General features: G+C 33.7%; 1 protein-coding gene across 2 annotated transcripts in view; it reads left to right on the forward strand.

Annotated features, from left to right (window-relative positions):
* The window catches only part of LOC131849815 (RNA-binding protein fusilli-like), a 114,981-nt gene that overhangs the window by 77,512 nt on the left and 18,826 nt on the right, over positions 1-18,643 (forward strand). For both annotated transcript variants that reach the window (XM_059199938.1, XM_059199937.1), the window contains exons 7-8: positions 16,145-16,255; positions 17,054-17,186. In XM_059199938.1, the coding sequence (XP_059055921.1) occupies positions 16,145-16,255; positions 17,054-17,186 (244 nt within the window). The remainder of the gene's footprint in view (positions 1-16,144; positions 16,256-17,053; positions 17,187-18,643) is intronic.

Raw genomic sequence — 18,643 nt, forward strand, 5'->3', positions numbered from 1 at the left:
TTCATAGATATTTTTTGTTCGTAAACCACTTGCAGATTATGCAATAGTTGTTACCTTCTTTCTTCCTGATTATAGTTTTTTTTTGCAAAACCGACCTTAATCCAGATCGTGTGACGATCGTGGTACCTCTCAAGTGGTAGATTTTTTTATCGAGCTATTTCTAATGCTGTTGGCGTTGGTATTTATGGTACAGTTTCACCGGACGATAGGAGACGAGAGTAGATGACACTCCAAACCCGCGAAAGGGCTTATTGAAAGGCTCAAGGCTAACTCCCGGCTGACGGATACGACTTTAGTCTGAGGGTACCGTGAAGGGTTCTAGCCTCGGCGGTGTTTAAATTGGACTGAGGATCGATCGTAGGGACGCTGCTAATGACAACCTTCCCAGCCCAAAACCCTCAATAATAAAACCATCGCCTGCAACATATATATCTACATAAGGAGTGCCACGAACATAATGTTATTATGTGACGCCTTTTATGCGTTGCTATTTCGGTGGAGTATGATGCCGTACTTACTTACTCTGAAATTTCAGTCATATATTACATTTCAACCCAAACACAGCTCACAAAGTAACTGCTTTGAGCCTGCCTGAAATGGATAAGACAAAGATACCCATACAGAAGGCTTGGTTGTATCTAGTCTACCTCTGATAAAAGTTTCTAGTTAATCAACTCAGTTTCTAGCAAGTTTAAGTCTAAAATTACATTTCTAGCAGGTCTACAGACAGATAACCTTTCTTTCCTTAGAAATGTAAAAATTAATGCACTATTCGCAAATCGACGAATCTCATCAGTCAGAGCACTACGAGGGTAATATGAAATATGACCTGCGTAACGTAATTTGACCCCCCGGATATATTTGTTGTTTTTTTGTACATTATCCGATTATAGAAAGGTAATTATAGGAAGATAACGCGAAGTAATTTGTGAAGGCATTTGCGTGGACTTCTCTACTGATAACTTAAAATGCAATTATCTGATAATTTCATTTTTATTTGTGTAGCAATATGATTGGTTTTTCTTTGGTTTATAATTTGTAATAGTATTGATAGATTGAATTGATTTGTCAGTCACCTCAGTCTTTAACGTCACTGCATTAATGTGATGCCAAATTCAATCTGCGGTAAAGAAATTTTCTAAATTGTTTTTACAATAGGAAAATCCAAGATTTTGAGACGACTTACAATGTACATTAAATGATAGCAGATTTTACAATATCTTCCCAAAATGTACAATCTTTATAAGATTGTATAATTATAGTGGCACTTAATGGATTTATATTATTATTGAAATGGAATTCCTCAAAATAACACCTAATTCGATTAAATATAATTGTAGTGGCTTTTTCAATGACATCTAAAACGAATATTAATATTTTATAGGCACTTTATTAACATGTTCTTAAAGTTTACAGGCTCATATCTAAATGGTAGAAATATTATGGTCTAAAATTTTTTGTAAAACACACAATAGATAGAGGTAATGCCTCTTTTAATTATTAAGTTATCTCAAAGTGACGAAATAAATAATTTTACTATTGGCCGTACGTTTTCTAAAATATCCCTATTCACGTGATTGTGATGATGATTCAAGAATGTTTCTTCAAGAATGTTGATGAAATGGGTTAATGTCATATTTTGATATTAAATAGTATTGTAAAATGATTCATTCTTCTGAATCTGTTCATTGTTAACTTGAAATACCTACGTGTATTGTCGAATTCATACGATATGACGTGGAGTATCATTTAACTAAAGATTAACAGTATGAGGGATTAGTATGAAAAGAGTGTAAATTCAAGTGTGACGATGGATAGAGGTTAATGGCAGATAAAGTCATTACGCAGACCCAAAATAATGGAACAAGGCAAAGCCGATGACACCATGTTTTGATTCCTGTTTTCAATAAGGATATATTTTCGATATATATGTTGGTACTTGGTTTTGTATTTACTAAAAACGTAGTACAACAATTAAAGACTTTTTATTTTTTAGTAATGATAATGATGCACCAGTCTGCGGTAACGGCTTACCCTAGAATGATAAGAGGAGCATGAGGTCAGGTTAGTCCATCTTGGCAAATGACAATTTACCACGATGGTTTCCAGGGGGATCTGCATAGAGGTCAACCTGACATGGTATATTGCTAACAATGGGGTTATTAGCCGTTATTACTAACAATGCTCTTTCTCCCATTAAAAAGGCAGAAATAATGCAATTGGAAGAAGAAATGTATTATTTGCATAACAACAACTTAACAGTAACTTATCAAAGTTCGATAGTACAGGGTAATATAGACTCGGGCGTGCAAACGTACAACGTGCGACTCAAGACTCCGCGCTGACACTTTGCTACCAACAAACGGTCGCGACGGACGTGTACCGGACTGGATACGAACGAAAATAAAACCTTATCTTGTGTTGGAACGTCTTGGTTGTGTTATAAAAATCGTGCACCCGCGATAACACTTGAAACGGGCTAGTGTTGGTTTAGTGATACGCTTTCGGGACCCCGCTTTATCACCACTCGGCAGCAACTTAAGATAACGAGGTGAGTGGGCGCTGATAGCTTTTGATAATTAGTTTAACTTGTTCTATACATGTCCCACCGGAAAATTACAGCCTATGTCTACTGGTACATACACAGTTTTTGTAATTTTCCTGTAATCCCCATTTTACTGAGGTACACTTTGGTCAAAGTCCTTTACGTGGGCACTTTTGTCTCCCCATCAAAAGGCTTGCTTTGAAAATAACCCTTGATAATTAACACGGCGCCATCTAAACCCACTGAAAGCAGAACTTGTGTAATGGGTCTAGACCGCTGAGATAAATACTTTGATTGTTTTTTGTAAATACATGCATAATCTACATAGAAAACACCCATATCGATACAATTTAATTAATTATACTCGTGAATACAAATGTTTGCACCGTGCGAGGAATCGAAGAGTCTGTTAAAGAAATGAAAAAATGTATAATATTATTAGCTCAATCAAATCACAATATTTTGACAGATTATCGTATGTATCAAAAATTCATACAGATTTATAGCAGGATGAAAATATATTCTTATAGAAACAAAAAATGTCATATAGTTGGGATCCCTGGATATGATAGCTGATAGAAAAGTGATAGCCTATAAAAAGCAAAAAATCTCTTATAGTTGGGATTCCTACATATGGCAGACAAGTTACAGGGTACGACAAGTTAACAACTTGGTTCTCAGAAACAGCATCAGTGGAAGAGTAGGAAACAAACGTCATATGACTACGTGACGCTGTGACTAGCGTACCTATATACCATTTTTATATAGGTACGCTAGTCACAGCGTCATATATAATCTTATATAGACTAGGAAGTACCTATATACCATTTTTTTCCCTGCATGAATGGATGAGCGACCAAAGACTATAAAAATACGTCATTTATCTATTTCACTCTGGACAGACAAACTTTATTGCATTTTTTGTCATAACCCGTTTCAGGCATAGATAGATATAGGCTTATTTTTCCAATATTACAAAGTTTACAATTACTCTCCGGTCCCGTAACATTCGAGACAGGGCTTTTATCTGATTAAATCCATACAACTAAGTCCTTATTTAATTTTTATGTAATATATAATTATCAACTACACTGTGGAATCGTCTTCCAGCAATGATATTTCCGAACCGATACGATATACCTTTAAGAAAAGAGCTCATCCCTTCTAAAAAGGCCGGCAACGCATTTGCAATTCCCTTGGTATTGAGGGTGCTTCTGGGCAATGGTAATCACTTACCATTAGCTTATTACCATCTTTTGTCTATGCCTATGCTATAAAATATATATACAACAAAAATCATACATGTACCTGTAACATAGAAAATATCACTAATGTTAAATTAAATGTAAATTAACTGACTAACTTAACTTGGGACTGTGTGAGTTGTCCAGGGTTATTGTTATTTTATATAACATTCTTAAAATATACTCAGTTGTAACTGTAAATTAAGCACTATACCACCATCACTCAAGCACCTAATAAATTACATCATAAAATAATACAAACAAACGTACAAGAAAAGAAAAAATATATCTGCCTGATGAAATACACGGTAAAGAAAACAACAACAATATATAACTCTTTATATAAGTAGGCACTTGAAGACAAAATTCATTTTGTTTCCCACGAAAACTTTCTTATAAAAACATGTGGCATGTCAATATTTCACGCTGATTGAACATTCACAATATAATATTAACGACCTCGGTGGTCTAGCGGTTTACACCGCCTTATTTTCAATGGTCGCGGCTTCGATTCCTTGCATAATACAAATATTTGTATTCATGATTATGATTGTTTGTACATTTAAGTATTTTTATCAATTGTTTAGTACGTGTAACACAAGCTTAGTTTAGGACTAGATGGCGCTATATGAATTGTCTAAAGATAATATTATTTACGATTACTAGTAAGCTTGTATATCCCTTATTTTAAAAATAATTGATTCTTAAATACTCATATCCCTTATTTACCCTATTATACACCCTATTCTAATTATAAAAAATAACCTATTTCCTTTGCCACAGTCCAGTCTATTTCACCAAAATCCATCTCCACACCAATCTATATCTGTACCAAAAATCAACAATAATAATTCACGGATTAGGCGTGAAAAGATAACTAACTTTCGTCATGCGAGACTTGATTATGCAACGCGGTTGCAATCATTTCTCATTCGAAAAACATTGACTTATTCAGTTTTGAAGAGAACTATTGCACAGGACATTCGGGCCGCTGTGTTATGTGGACATTGACAAGGTGGACATAGAAATAAATTTAAACTAATCTAAGTGCATATTATTGTTTCACTTCAAATTTGAACTTTATAAGTGTTTTAAATAAAATATAAACTCATCTAAGACCATATTTGTGTAACTTGAAATGAAGATAGTTTAGAAAAATATAAATAAACCTAATTCCATATTATGTTATAAACTTATGAACTATGTTAGTAAAGTACAATATATGTCCCTGTTATTTTAATTTATGTATATTTCCACGTCCAGAAGCATTGAGTCCGCAACAGTACAATGGTTATTGTTTCAATCCAAAATTGAACTTTGTAAGTCGTTTAAAAAATGAACATAAACAAGATCGTAATGCATATTGTTGTCTCTTGAAATTTGTACTTATGCACAACTAACGACTCGAGTAAGACCGAATTTCAATGCTCGATACTTATTTGATAACGTCGGCGCCTGAGGTCGGGGGTTACATCTGATTGCGAGACCTATCAGTTAATAACAAAAACATGTCTATTAGGTGACCGATACAAGGGCACATTTATTTTTATTGCCTTCTTTAATACCATACAATCATATCAATTTGATATTTTTTATCTTTTTTTTATTTTTAATGGCTTGGGACATTGGTGCATTTGCCAAATAGAATTTTGCAGCAAAGGATCAGAAGAGTTATAGGAATATGTTTTAAATTGCCTTTTTATTTTAAGTATTCTATCTTAGTGTAAATTTAATTAATTTTTTTTTATTTTATTAATGTAATTCAGAGTACATAGGGTATATTAAAAATACCTTAGACTAACCACACATATGAAATAATATAAAATTTTCGTGTCACAATGTTAGTTACCATTCTCCTCCGAAACGGATTGACCGATTTTTATGAAATTTTATATGTATATATTCATTAGGTCTAAGAATCAGCTATTATTTCTATATAATAACCCTAAGTGATAGGGTTGTCCATCCCTAACATTTTCATTTTATTTTTTGAACAGTTTTTTATTTTTTTATGAAGATTGTATATTTTAATGTGGCATTAAAATATACAACCCTAAACTTTCACTCTTCTATCATCAACCCCTTTTTTTAATAGCAGTTTTAATTTATATGGCAAAACAACGTCATCTTGTGTTATATAAAATCGTTGTTTATACTGATCTGCGCATAATCTGCGCATCTTCATCTGTGTCACATTTATTTGACATTTATGATTATATTTCACCCAATTTACATATCTTTTTAAATTATAGCCTATGTTATTCTGAAGCTATACTACTATAAGGTTTCGTTAAAATCCGTTCAGTAGTTTGCGTGAAAGAGTATCACATCCATCCATACTCACAAACTTTGTCGTTTATAGTAATAGTAAGATGTTTAGTCCTGGGTGAGCGAGTGTTGATCACGGTCTTTAAGATAAGGCTATTTACATAGAACAGTGTTTAGAGAATACTTATCTCTCATCACGTTTTTCCACAGAAAACATCAATATTACGAATATTTTTTTTTATAGTATTATCTGCCGCTTCTTTTGTGACGACATCCTTTTGGCCTATTTTTTTATCCTCTATATGTGTTCCATTGATTATGAATATATTACGAAATACGGACAACTAAATTTCAACATCTTACTTACATTCATCATCTGTGTCTTCCTTATCCCATTTATTTAAAGTCGGTAATATGTTTTTCGTTTCACAATCATACATGCATTATAAACGCGAAAGGTTGTCAGTAAGCATGAATAGATGGATGGATGTTTGTTACTCTTTCACGCAAAAACTACTAAACGGATTTTGATTAAACTTTACAGTAATGTAGCTTATTCATCAGAATAATACATAAGCTGTAATGTAAGGAGAAATTATGTAAATTAGGCTAAATATAATGACAAATGTCAAGTGTAATGCAGACGAAGTTGCGTGGTCAACTAGTTGTTTATAAATTACTAGCTATTCGCCCCGGCTTCGCCCGGGTGGTCATGTATTATACATACATATAAACCTTCCTCTAGAATCACTGCATCTATTAAAAACCCGCTTCAAAATCCGTTGCGTAGTTTTAAAGATTTAAGCATACATAGGGACGGACAGACAACGACAGCGATTTTGTTTTATACTATGTAATGATGATTGACTTCCATTTGATGTTTCGCAGAACTTAAATAAATTGGCAATAATACTTTTAGGTTTTGATTTATGACTGTGTGTTAGACTTGGAGCTACGATTCCAACGTATCCAATGTTTTGGTAGATATATACTCATTAATACAATTGTTTGTACCGTACGAGGAATCGAACCTGCGACCATCGGAAGTAATCGGTGTACTATGCCGAGATGGTAATTAAATTTTCAAATTTCTCAGTAAGATATAAACAACTCAATGAATGAATTAACACAATCTACAAATAAGTACTATGTTAAAAATAATTTGATATTGTATTCATTAAATTTCTGAAACACGAAAATGCTACTGAATGGATTTTTACTGAAATTCCTTTAATATGTCATAATGACTCAGGCTATAAATTTTGTGCGGGTGGCTACGAGGGCATACCTAGTATATTTAACAAAATATCTCACTAACACAAAGAACAGTCAAAACTTGTACTTTATGCTCTTCATCTTTAAGACTATATTTCTAGAACATAAACATACCTATATCTATATTATAATATACGTATGTAGTGAAGTTTACCGGCATCCGATTTCGCTGTGTCGAATGCTTCTAAAGAATGCAATTTAGTGTTGACACGAAAGTACATATTGCAAAATTGTTATATAAACTAGAAATTAGAGGCTTAGTATTACATATAAATTACTAAAAACGTAAGTTTAATATAGGTTCAACATAATAGGTTCGGCTATAGTAATAATTATTTATTTTATATCAGGCTTTTTTGCTCATTTTATTAGAATTACAGTTTTCTTATAGTTAATATTAATAAAAACCCAAGACAATCCACACAGCGCCATCTAGTCCCACGCTAAGCTGAGCTTGTGTAATGGGTACTAGACAACACAAATTAATATAGTACATAGATATTTTTTTTTGTAAATACATACATAATATACATAGAAAATACAGACCGATACAAACAATCATACTCATGAATACAAATGGTCGTACCTTACGAGGATTTGAACCGGTGATAATTGGAAGAAAAGCGGTGTGATAAACCACTGGACCGGTGGTCCAGGCCTGAATAAAGTGAGGTGCAAATTGTTTTGAGATTATTATTATTATTATACTGTTGCCTGAAAATTATCTGCCATATCTCTTTTTACAAATTAAGTAACTTGGAGTCAAATATAATATTTCGATTTTATCGTATCAAAATGAGCCTTTAGTGCGTAGTACCTAAATGCTGCATCACTGTAGAAATTTGCAGGATTCCCATAAACATATACACATACGGGTCACAGAAACATCTATTACGTTTTTTCATTTTTTAAATTGCATATTTATATGCACGTTTCAAATAACAATGTTCATTAGTAACATAAACATGCAAATTTCATGTAAATTGATGTGATTTTTGCAATTGTCCAATGCGGCATGTCAAGGCAATAAGATTATATCTGTTTACTATAATTTGTTATATCTGATCTCTATTTCTGGGTGAAACTCTACTCAGTCAGTTTTGAAAAGCGAGAGAGAGTGGAGGAGAAGGTGGACGTTGGTTTCGTTATCGGGGCGGATATTTTGTAAATGTGGACGCAAGTGTACTAGAAAATTTGTGAACTAGTGTGTATGAATGCCCATTTCCAAAATAGTTGTGCATGAAGCACGGGATTTTTATTTAATGTTAGACATAGACACCTATAATACACAGACAGAGACAGACACATATAAATACCTATATATTGTAAATAAACTGGCTTTAAAAAAGTTATTCAATTGATTTTCTTGCCAGTTCTTCTCAATTTGATCTAAGTATATACCAAACTGGACAGTAGGGAAAAAAATATATAATGTAAAAACTTGACGTTCATATGCGTCTAAAATGTCCAACATGAATAAATGATTTTTTAATTTTAGAAGAAGGACGTTAGCAAATTCATGTATTCGATACATACAATAAAAATGTAACTGGTCACTTTCTGTACATGGAAGTCATATGAGAAAAAATATTTTAACCGATTGCTATATGGACATGGAAGATATATCAGAGAAAATACTATTCGATGAGTTTATCAACTTAATAATAATAATAATATCTCTGGACAACTCACATAGCGGCACCAGTCCCAAGAATGACAAAAAACTAATTTCCTTGAACAATTCACACAGCGGCATCTAGACTCAAGCTAAGCAGGGCTTGTGTTATGGATACTAGACAACTAATAGATATACTCAGATACATTTTTTTTGTAAATATGTACATAAAAAATATTAAGCTAATACAAATAATCATACTCATGAATAAAACGTTTGTATCGTGCGAGGATTCCAGACCGCAACCATCGGAAGTAAAGTAGTAAACCGCTAGACCACCGAGGCCGTCAATAGAACCCAAAACATTTGTTGTCGGATGTTTTGTTTTTTAGTCCGTTTGTGTGCGCAAATCTTAGAAACGGTAAACGAATTCTTTGCAAATGTCACTAATGAGGTAGTGCTTCGCTAAAAATCAGTTTTTTTCCAATCGGTTAACAAAGAACAAAGTTTTTATTATGGTTCATAATGAAATGGTGCACCCAGTTTGCACTGGCCGGGCACCAGTGGAGGATAATAAAACGAGATCTTTCCCAAGATGAGCTAACTGGGATGGGACCTGAGGTCAGATTAGTTAGTAAGCCTATGCCGGTAATAATAGTTGTGCAAAAAAATTTACCGGGAATTTATCATTATATTGATGGTTTTTAGAGGGAACTGCATGGTGGTTAACCTAAAATGTGGGGGATAGGGGATTGTTAGTTATGTGGACCAATAACTCCATTGCTAGGAATGCACCATGTCAGGTTAACCTCTTCGTGGTTCCCCCTGGAAACCATTGTGGTAAATTGTCATTTGTCACGATGCCACAATTTGCCACCATCTTATCCTCCCCACTGGAAAAGAACAATTTTCAGAGCATCAATAGGATGTCGTTTTTATTTATAAGCAAATACATTGATATTTTACGAATTTCTGAATATTACAACATGGGGTTTTTCAAGAAGTGTACAATGAGGTTTCTTAAGGATCTTATGGATGATAACGGAAAGGTACACCCGCCTGCGCTAACGGCTAAATGGTTAGTGCAGGCGGGTGCATCATTCCATTATCATCAATAAAAAAACCTGATATGTGGTCAAAATATTATGTGGTAACGAAGTTGCGCGATCTATTATTAATTTAATATAGCGCCCCGTCTATCACTGACCTTAGATAATTTTTGGCTTGTAGACCACAATAACGTCTCTTATCGAACGTACAGTCATACGATATAGACTTTGTTACTAATTCTAGTACATTGGTACAGTTGTATCGGGAGTTCATTCTTGTTGATTTGTTGTCTAGATACGAGTTTCTTGACAGTTCTACTCGTCTCGAACTAAAGTAGATTACGAACGTTCATTCTTGTTGAGTTTTATCGAGTTTCTTGATAGTTCTTCTCGTTCTTCTTCGTTAGACTTTGTTACTAATTCTAGTACATTGGTACAGTTGTTTCGGGAGTTGATTCTTGTTGATTTGTTGTCTAGATAGAGTTTCTTGACAATTCTATTCGTTTCGAACTAAAACAAATTACGAACGTTCATTCTTGATGATTTGTTATCGAGTTTCTTGATAGTTCTTCTTTGTTACTAATTCTAGTACATTGGTAAAGTTGTATCGGGAGTTCATTCTTGTTGATTTGTTGTTGAGTTTCTTGATAGTTCTTCTCGTTCTTCTTCTTTAGACTTTGTTACTAATTCTAGTATATTGATTAATTATTGAGTTAATTCTTGTTGACTTGTTGTTTGGATAGAGTTTCTTGTAACTTCTTCTCGTCTAGAACTAACATTACGAACGTTCATTTTCGTTGATCACCAACGTAGTATAAAAAAAATATAAATGTTATCGGTACATGGCAGCTATGGGACTCCCCAAACTGTTCATGTTAAATAATGTCGCAATGTGTCGTAACATCATTGTTCAGCCATGTTTTGAATCGACACCTCCGATCAATGCACATTGTCTCCATGGGTTCCTACGCATGCTTATTATTTTATTACTTACATGATAATATTCTCTATACGTAGTTTGTAATCTTACTATATAAAAAAAATGCGTTTATAATACATAAACGCAAGTTTTTTTTACAAACTTTGTCATATTTCTTTATTTTTAATGAACAGCCTAAAAAATAAATTTTAACCTTCTAGCCATAAAAATGACGATACGTATATACAACCTTTCATCTCCCCGTTCGACCCGTTTGAACCCTTTTTTCGCATTAAAACCTATGTCCTTTTTCAGGATCTAAGACTATCTGTGTACCAAATTTAATTTAAATCGGTTAAGTAGTTTTGACGTGAATGCGCGACAGATAGACAAGAGATACTTTTGCATTTATAGTATTAGTAAGAATTAGTATGGATTAATTGATAATATAATACACATTAAAAGATAGTGCAGAAGCTAACAGTATTGCGTCTATTTTGACCCTTCCGTTTCTTCACAGGAAACTGTGTTCATTAAGAATATATTTGTTTATCTATAAACCGATAGATAACAAAAACAGATGACACTTGTAAGGTCATATCGTACACAACATGTTGTTTACGTCAATCATAGTCGTCATGGTATACAATAACAGTTTTTTTTATGAATAAAATGGAATGGTGCGGCGGGTGCCTGTGTTAACGGTTTACTCTGGTGGGGCACCAGTGGAGCTTAATAAAATGAGCATGAGAGCATGAGGTCAGGTCAGTTAGCTCATTGTGACAAATTCGCCTGGAATTTATCACGATGATTTTCACGAGAAACCGCGTGAAGGTCAACCTAACATGGTACTATACTAGCAATGAGATAATAACAAGGTTGCCAACCTTTTTTCTAAGGAAAGGACTTCAAAAATCTAGGATATTTGTCCTCCAATCTCGTATGTAGATTTTTTATAAGACTAGAATGGCAAACAATGCGTTACCTTCTGGAAGACTAAGATATTTTTCCCCCGCACTTCTCCGCCATTTTTAGCAATTCATTCAGAGATTTCATAGAAGTAGTTGTCTGCATATACAATCCCGCCTCACTTCAAACAAATTTTTACTATAGCTATAGCTTATATTTTAGAAAAATTCGCTTCAATTCAATTCAAACGTAGATCGAAATTACGACAGCCTGAGCCGATGTTTGGACCCCTAGCGGTGCCCTCAGACGAAAGTCACGTAAAGTACGTCAGGTACAGATTTGGCCTTCAGCCGCTTCATAAGTCCTTCCGTGAGTTTGGTGTGCCTGCGCTCATCCTCTATCGTCGGGTGAAGCTGTATAGGCCAACTGCGGCCCACAGCATTAGAGTAGTATAAAAATCTGACTGTAATGACATTTATTTGCCAGAACGGCGATGTTAACTTATGTAAAACAGTGTTCATTGCTCTATGGTACTAGTATTATTGCCGTATTGTTTCTTGAGTTATAACGTATTTGTGCTAAGTATATTGATGTAATATCAGACCTTATCTAATATGATGTTTACAAAAAAAAATAGGTATATATTTACTTTAAATTTACTATATAATCATTAATCACAACCGGGTATAATCACTGGTATTTACTTATACGAGTATGGAAGTATATGTGATAAGATAATAGAGATATTGTCGTATTTGTAAAATATATAATTCTTTAATCAGGGTGCTATTATGTAGGTACCTACTTGATTGCGAAAATACCTACTTGCTATACTACCCTAACCTATTTACTATATTATATCATATGCGCTGTAGCATGGTGCAGGTGACATTTACTAATTGTGCATTTAATAATTGCTACATTTAAGTTAATTATAAATGTGGTACAGCTGAAATACTAAGTCATAATTTGTAAATAGCCGCAACTTTTAAGAGTGAAACGAAACTTAACTTATTTTTACGTATAACTACATTTATTTATATAAAAAGTCGCCTTTGTCGCGCCTTTGTGGGTACTTCAGTCTCATTTATTTTATTCAGCCACCATTCATTTTTATAATCAGTGTTTTGATTCTAGAGTGCATTTACGCAGTGCTCCTCAAGTATATAGGCGTCGGTCAACGCTTACCATCTGGTGGACTATGAGCTTGTTTGGTATTCAATTACATAAATTAAATACATTTTGCAATAAAGCTATATTCTGAAACTATAGCATTGGAACCACAAAATTAGGCTTCATAAGTCTCTTAGACTATGACTTAATGTCATTTAAGAATTTATAAATACTATTTTTAATTTTATATACCTAAGTTGAGGTAATAATATATGCTGAGGGGTTAGGTTGACTTTATATTTTTTTCAAGTTCAAGATGCTGCGTTACATTCTGTTCTGGGTAATTTGATATGGATGATGAGCCGACTATACTCGGTGAATGATCGGTATTTGAAAGTAAAGCGATAAATGCTGAACTAAACAAGGATGAGACAACTTCTAATTAACACATAAACATCGGCCCATAGGTACAACTGATATTATTGTTACTAGAAACCCGTCCCGGCTTCGCGCATGCATGATGCATTACAAATCTTTGAATTTCTCGGCTTGTTCTATACTATAACACGCATGAATTATACTTATAAACCTTCCTCGTGAAGCATAGTATCTATTACTGAAAACTTTAAAATCCGTTGCGTAATTTAAATGATTTAAGCGAACAGATAGCAGCGGCAAATGTCTTAAATATACTGTGTAAATATTTGTAATTGGTACCTATAGCAAAACCTCAGCTTCTCACGGGAGCAAATATAAAAGGACCCTCCAGTTATTTTTCAAAACGACGTATTTTTACTCATTAAGAAAATGTAAGCTTCTTAGTAGCGTTAGTTGAGGATTTTGGGCTATTGTAAGGTATTTTAGACCTGTAGCCTGCGTATATATATTGTGCTCGCCCTGAAAGTTTATTTTTAAATTTGTTTTAATTGTTTAATCAAATGAAAAAAGTTTATTATAAAAATAATAAATATTTAAATAATTTTTCCATCTATATACGTCTGTCATATATCTATTTGAAATAGTTGTTGTTTCAGAGTAATATTAAACATCATTTCATACAATCCACTGCAATGAATAAATATTGCTTCGCAAACAAAACGTGTGACTGTATTTATCAACGGAATTGAGTAAAGTTTACGATAGTTTTACGACATTTTGTGAACGCATGTACGCCGTGACGAGATTACAGTATTGTGAATTTACTTCGACGTATAGTGTTCTAAATATGAAATGCTAAACTAATATTATAAATTTAAATTTACTTATTTTATTTACCAAGTTGTGAAAGATGATATGGTAAGAAAGGGAGTAAGTAACGAGATGACTGCGAACAGGGATGAATGGAAGAGAAAAACTTATTACGCCGATACCAGATAAATGGGATAAGAAGAAGCAGGTGATGATTTACCAAAGTGTTTCACATTACTAATACATTACTATATATATATATATCTTCTTAGCCCGGGCTGAGATCTCCTCGTAAGTATAATTAAATACTTGTGATTGGAGATCACGCTCTTCTAGGGTTATTTATTATTATGATAAAAAATTGATTGTCCTTATAAAGAGCTAGAGTTTATATGCTTGTTTGTTCGGGGTAATCTCGGGTTCTGCTGATCCGATTTTAGAAATACTTACACTGGTAGAAAGGTTTATTATCCCTGAGTGCTATAGATTATATAACATCACGCTACGACCTAGAGCGTAGCAGCAATGAAAAATGTAGCAAATAATATGCGTTTTGAGTGCTTCCGCTGCTTGCGCTGCGTAAATGGTTAAAATTACACAAAATGAATGTACCGATAAAGGAATTGTTCTCCTTTAAAAGGTCTAAAACTTATCCGCAATAACATATGTTTATCGTTTGAGGTTAACTCACATTGTTTATGGTTATCAAATTTCTTCTAAAATAATACATTGTTCGAAGGTGTTCTTATAAACGTTATTTATCATATTTAATTTCGAACAATATTGTCCTTTACATAGTTTGATTTCAACGAACACTTTAGGAGATATCTTAGTTTTAAGAAAAGAAGAACTTCAACTATTGAACCCATGTAAAGCCTGTGGCGGTGTGCTAGTTATTTATACATTTCGAGGTAGCCTTTGTCGAAATTCGTCAGCATTAGTACCTCAGTGTCACCACTAAAAAAATACAAAATATCTTTATTCATGTAGGTCTATTACAGATTCTTATGATATGCCAAATCTACCGTCGGTTCGGAATGATTTCGAGATGAGAAGAACTGACAAGAAACTCAGCTCGTATTCTTTTCAAATAAATGTTGTAAATGTTTACAATAATACAGATTCAGTTTTAAATTCGAATTTGGGAAACCTTATTCCCTTTATTTTTTTTATTGAAACACAACATAATAATTTGCATGTCTACTATTAAAACCAACACTATGTTGTCACTTGTCTATCTTATATAAGAATTGTAATGTTTTTACACATAAATTATTATTTTTTTATTAATAGCATCCAAGTGTCAGACGGACAATGATAATTTACATTATAAAATGTTTATTTCTTTCAAAACAATTTACACTGTGTCTACTATAATAATAATAAAGTTCGCTGTTACCTACAATTTGAATATGATATTTGATCAATAGACGCATTTGTACGAAAGATGGTAACTGCAAGTCTCGTGGTATTAGTTTAGTTTTGATTTTGAATAAAGGAATGCCAGTAAATTTTGCAGTTTTAATAATAATAATCTCAGGACAATGCACACAGCCCCATCTAGACCCAAGTTAAGCTAGCTAAAGCTTGTGTTATGGGTACTAGATAACTGATACATATACATAATTTTTTTTCGTAAATACATACATATTTCAGAATAGAAAACACCAAGACCGACACAAACAGTCATAGTCATGAATACAAATGTCTGCCATGTGAGTTCGATTGAACCCGCGACCATAGGAAGTAAGGCGGTGTGCTAACCTTTAGACCACAGGGACTTTTAGTTAATTAGTTTTGTTACATACGGTTTACAAACCAAAAAGATATAAATTCTTGTTATAGCGAATAAAACTGGAATGTTGCGGGCTTAACTATTAAATAAATATTGACAAGACAATGTCCTCAAAGATTATAGGAAATATACAATATTACTATTTAATTAGCGTATTGTTATTACTGTACATTGCTGTTTGGACCTTGAGCCAAATAAATAAAGTTATGTTTCCATTGTTTCAGCTCAAAAGACGATGAGATTGATAATAATTGCATAGTGCGCGCCCGCGGCCTCCCCTGGCAATCCAGCGACCAGGATATTGCTAAGTTCTTCCGGGGTCTCAATGTGGCCAAGTAAGTATTAAAATATAGGTACTAAACGGAAGGTTGTCAAAGGATTTTGGCACTAAATACACACATATTACAATTCAATATTTATAAAAAAAAAGACCCGTTAATGTTCTTTATTTATTCACGACATCGTAATGAGGCGTAGCTGGTTAAGGTTTCATGAAATGGCCGCAGAAATTAGAATGACTTTTTTAGAGAATATATTGTTAAATGTGAGCGAGCTTACAGCTTAAACAATTTTTAATAGGTGAATGAAGTAACTCCTGAAATGGAAGGGAAAGTTTACAGTGGCTTGGCACTAGTGGAGGATGATAGTGGATGACAAAACGAATGAAGTCAGATCAGTTAGTTGGTCATCCCATCCCATCATGGTCAAACCACCAGGAATTCCTGGTGGTTTGACCATGACGCCATGATTTTGACCATGTAAACCATCCTGGCTAATTAGCCAGGATGGTTTACATGGGGCCGGCGTGGAGATTAACCTGACATAACATTAATAGCATATGGAGTCACTAACTCCCATTACTAGCAATCCCTTCTCCCCTAGGTGACGTTATTAAATATTAAAATACTTAACATTTTGTCGTTTGATTATGGTTAATAGATTGTTCACAATATATACACGCCGAGAAACTCGCGGACACGAAATAAATGCGTTCCAACTAAAATTTATGAATATCAACATGGTCTTATAGCAGAAAGGATTTTCTAGACAATCCTAATGAAAGTTTATAAATGAAAGCAAAGATAATATAAAATCTAATGTAGTTATTACAAGTCTGTTTTTTGTTTGTTTAGGGGTGGAGTAGCTCTATGCCTCTCGCCTCAAGGTAGACGCAACGGCGAGGCATTAGTTCGGTTCATATCTCAAGAGCACAGGGACATGGCTCTCAAAAGACATAAGCACCACATCGGCCCGAGGTACATTGAGGTGAGTACATACAATTATGGACCTTAGACACTTCCCACTAAGTACGATTTCCATAACTGTAGCCATTCCATTTTAAATATCGCAACCATCTTGAGAACTCCGAACGAAGACATAAGCACCACATCGGCCCAAGGTACATTGAGGTGAGTACATACAATTATGGACCATAGGACTCTTCATAATAAGAACAAACTCCATAACTGTAGCTATTCCATTTCTTTAGAACTCCTGACTTCTCCCATTCCGTACCAGTTAACTCTAAAATATTTCTAAAAATAAACAGAATATTAATCAAAGTCGCAATTTTTTCACGCTTACCCACCAGTATTCAGGACACTTCGTCAGGAAAAAAAGGTAAAATTATTTGCGTTCTATAATTTATATTTTGAACAGTCATAGACTGGTTGTCGACCAGTCAACATTAGACTCCAAACTGTATTCATTACCTTGTTTATAGGTGAAACATTGGTCGCAATATGGGTGTATCTGATAACTCCGATTACTTGTAAAAGCCTGTCAGTGGCTTAGTAGGTATGTTTTTATATTGATTCAACATGTGTTTAATCAGCCATGTTTACCTTTAATAAATAAATAAATATAATAACGGCTTCAAGGGACTGGTCTATTCGGGTTACGGACACGGAAAATATATAATAAAGATTAATAGAAGAAAATATACGATAAATGATTAAAGGAAATATTCCTTTTGATAAAATTGCAGTAGTATATGCTGGTGATCACGCTGTTCTTCCAAATTTGAATTTAGAAATGAATCTTTATTTTTGTAAACATGTACAAGCTCATTTGAAAAGAACAAGAGCTGCGTCTTGTCAGCTCTTGTCAGTTCTTCTCAGCTCGAAAGCTCCGAACTGACGGTAGATTTGACATGTCATAAGAGTCTGTAATAGACTTACATGAATAAAGACTTTTGAATTTGATTTTGAACAGTCGGAGTCTGATCACTAATGGAGAAAGTTATATTGCTTCCAGTGGCAGTGTTCAAGTTTCCGCATTGAATATTTGTGGTCTCCGACATGCAGATTAGCATGTAGTGGAATTACACATCCATTAAGTAAATGACAGCCTCGATGTTCTAACGGTTTAGTACATCGATTTACTATCGATAGTCGCGGGTTCAAATTCAAATTCAAAAATCATTTATTCATGTAGGACATTTTAGCTGCTTATGAACGTAATTTTTTTTAGTTTATATCATAATTCTTTTCCTACCGTCCAAGTTCTTACATGGTGCAAACATTTGTACTCATGAGCATGGTTGTTTGTATCGGTCTGGGTGTTTTCTATGTATTTAAAAAAAAATCTTAAGTATTTATTTGAGTTGTCTAGTACCCATAATACAAGCTCTGCTTACCGTCTGCTTTATCTATAAGTAATGATATGAACTTCCGCAAATTAAGGCCTAATTATATAAGATATAAATAAATAATGTTACCTGA

This window comes from Achroia grisella, unplaced genomic scaffold, assembly GCF_030625045.1.
Source record: "Achroia grisella isolate CSIRO2021 unplaced genomic scaffold, CSIRO_AGI_Agris_v1 utg660, whole genome shotgun sequence".
Taxonomy (NCBI): Eukaryota; Metazoa; Arthropoda; class Insecta; order Lepidoptera; family Pyralidae; genus Achroia; species Achroia grisella.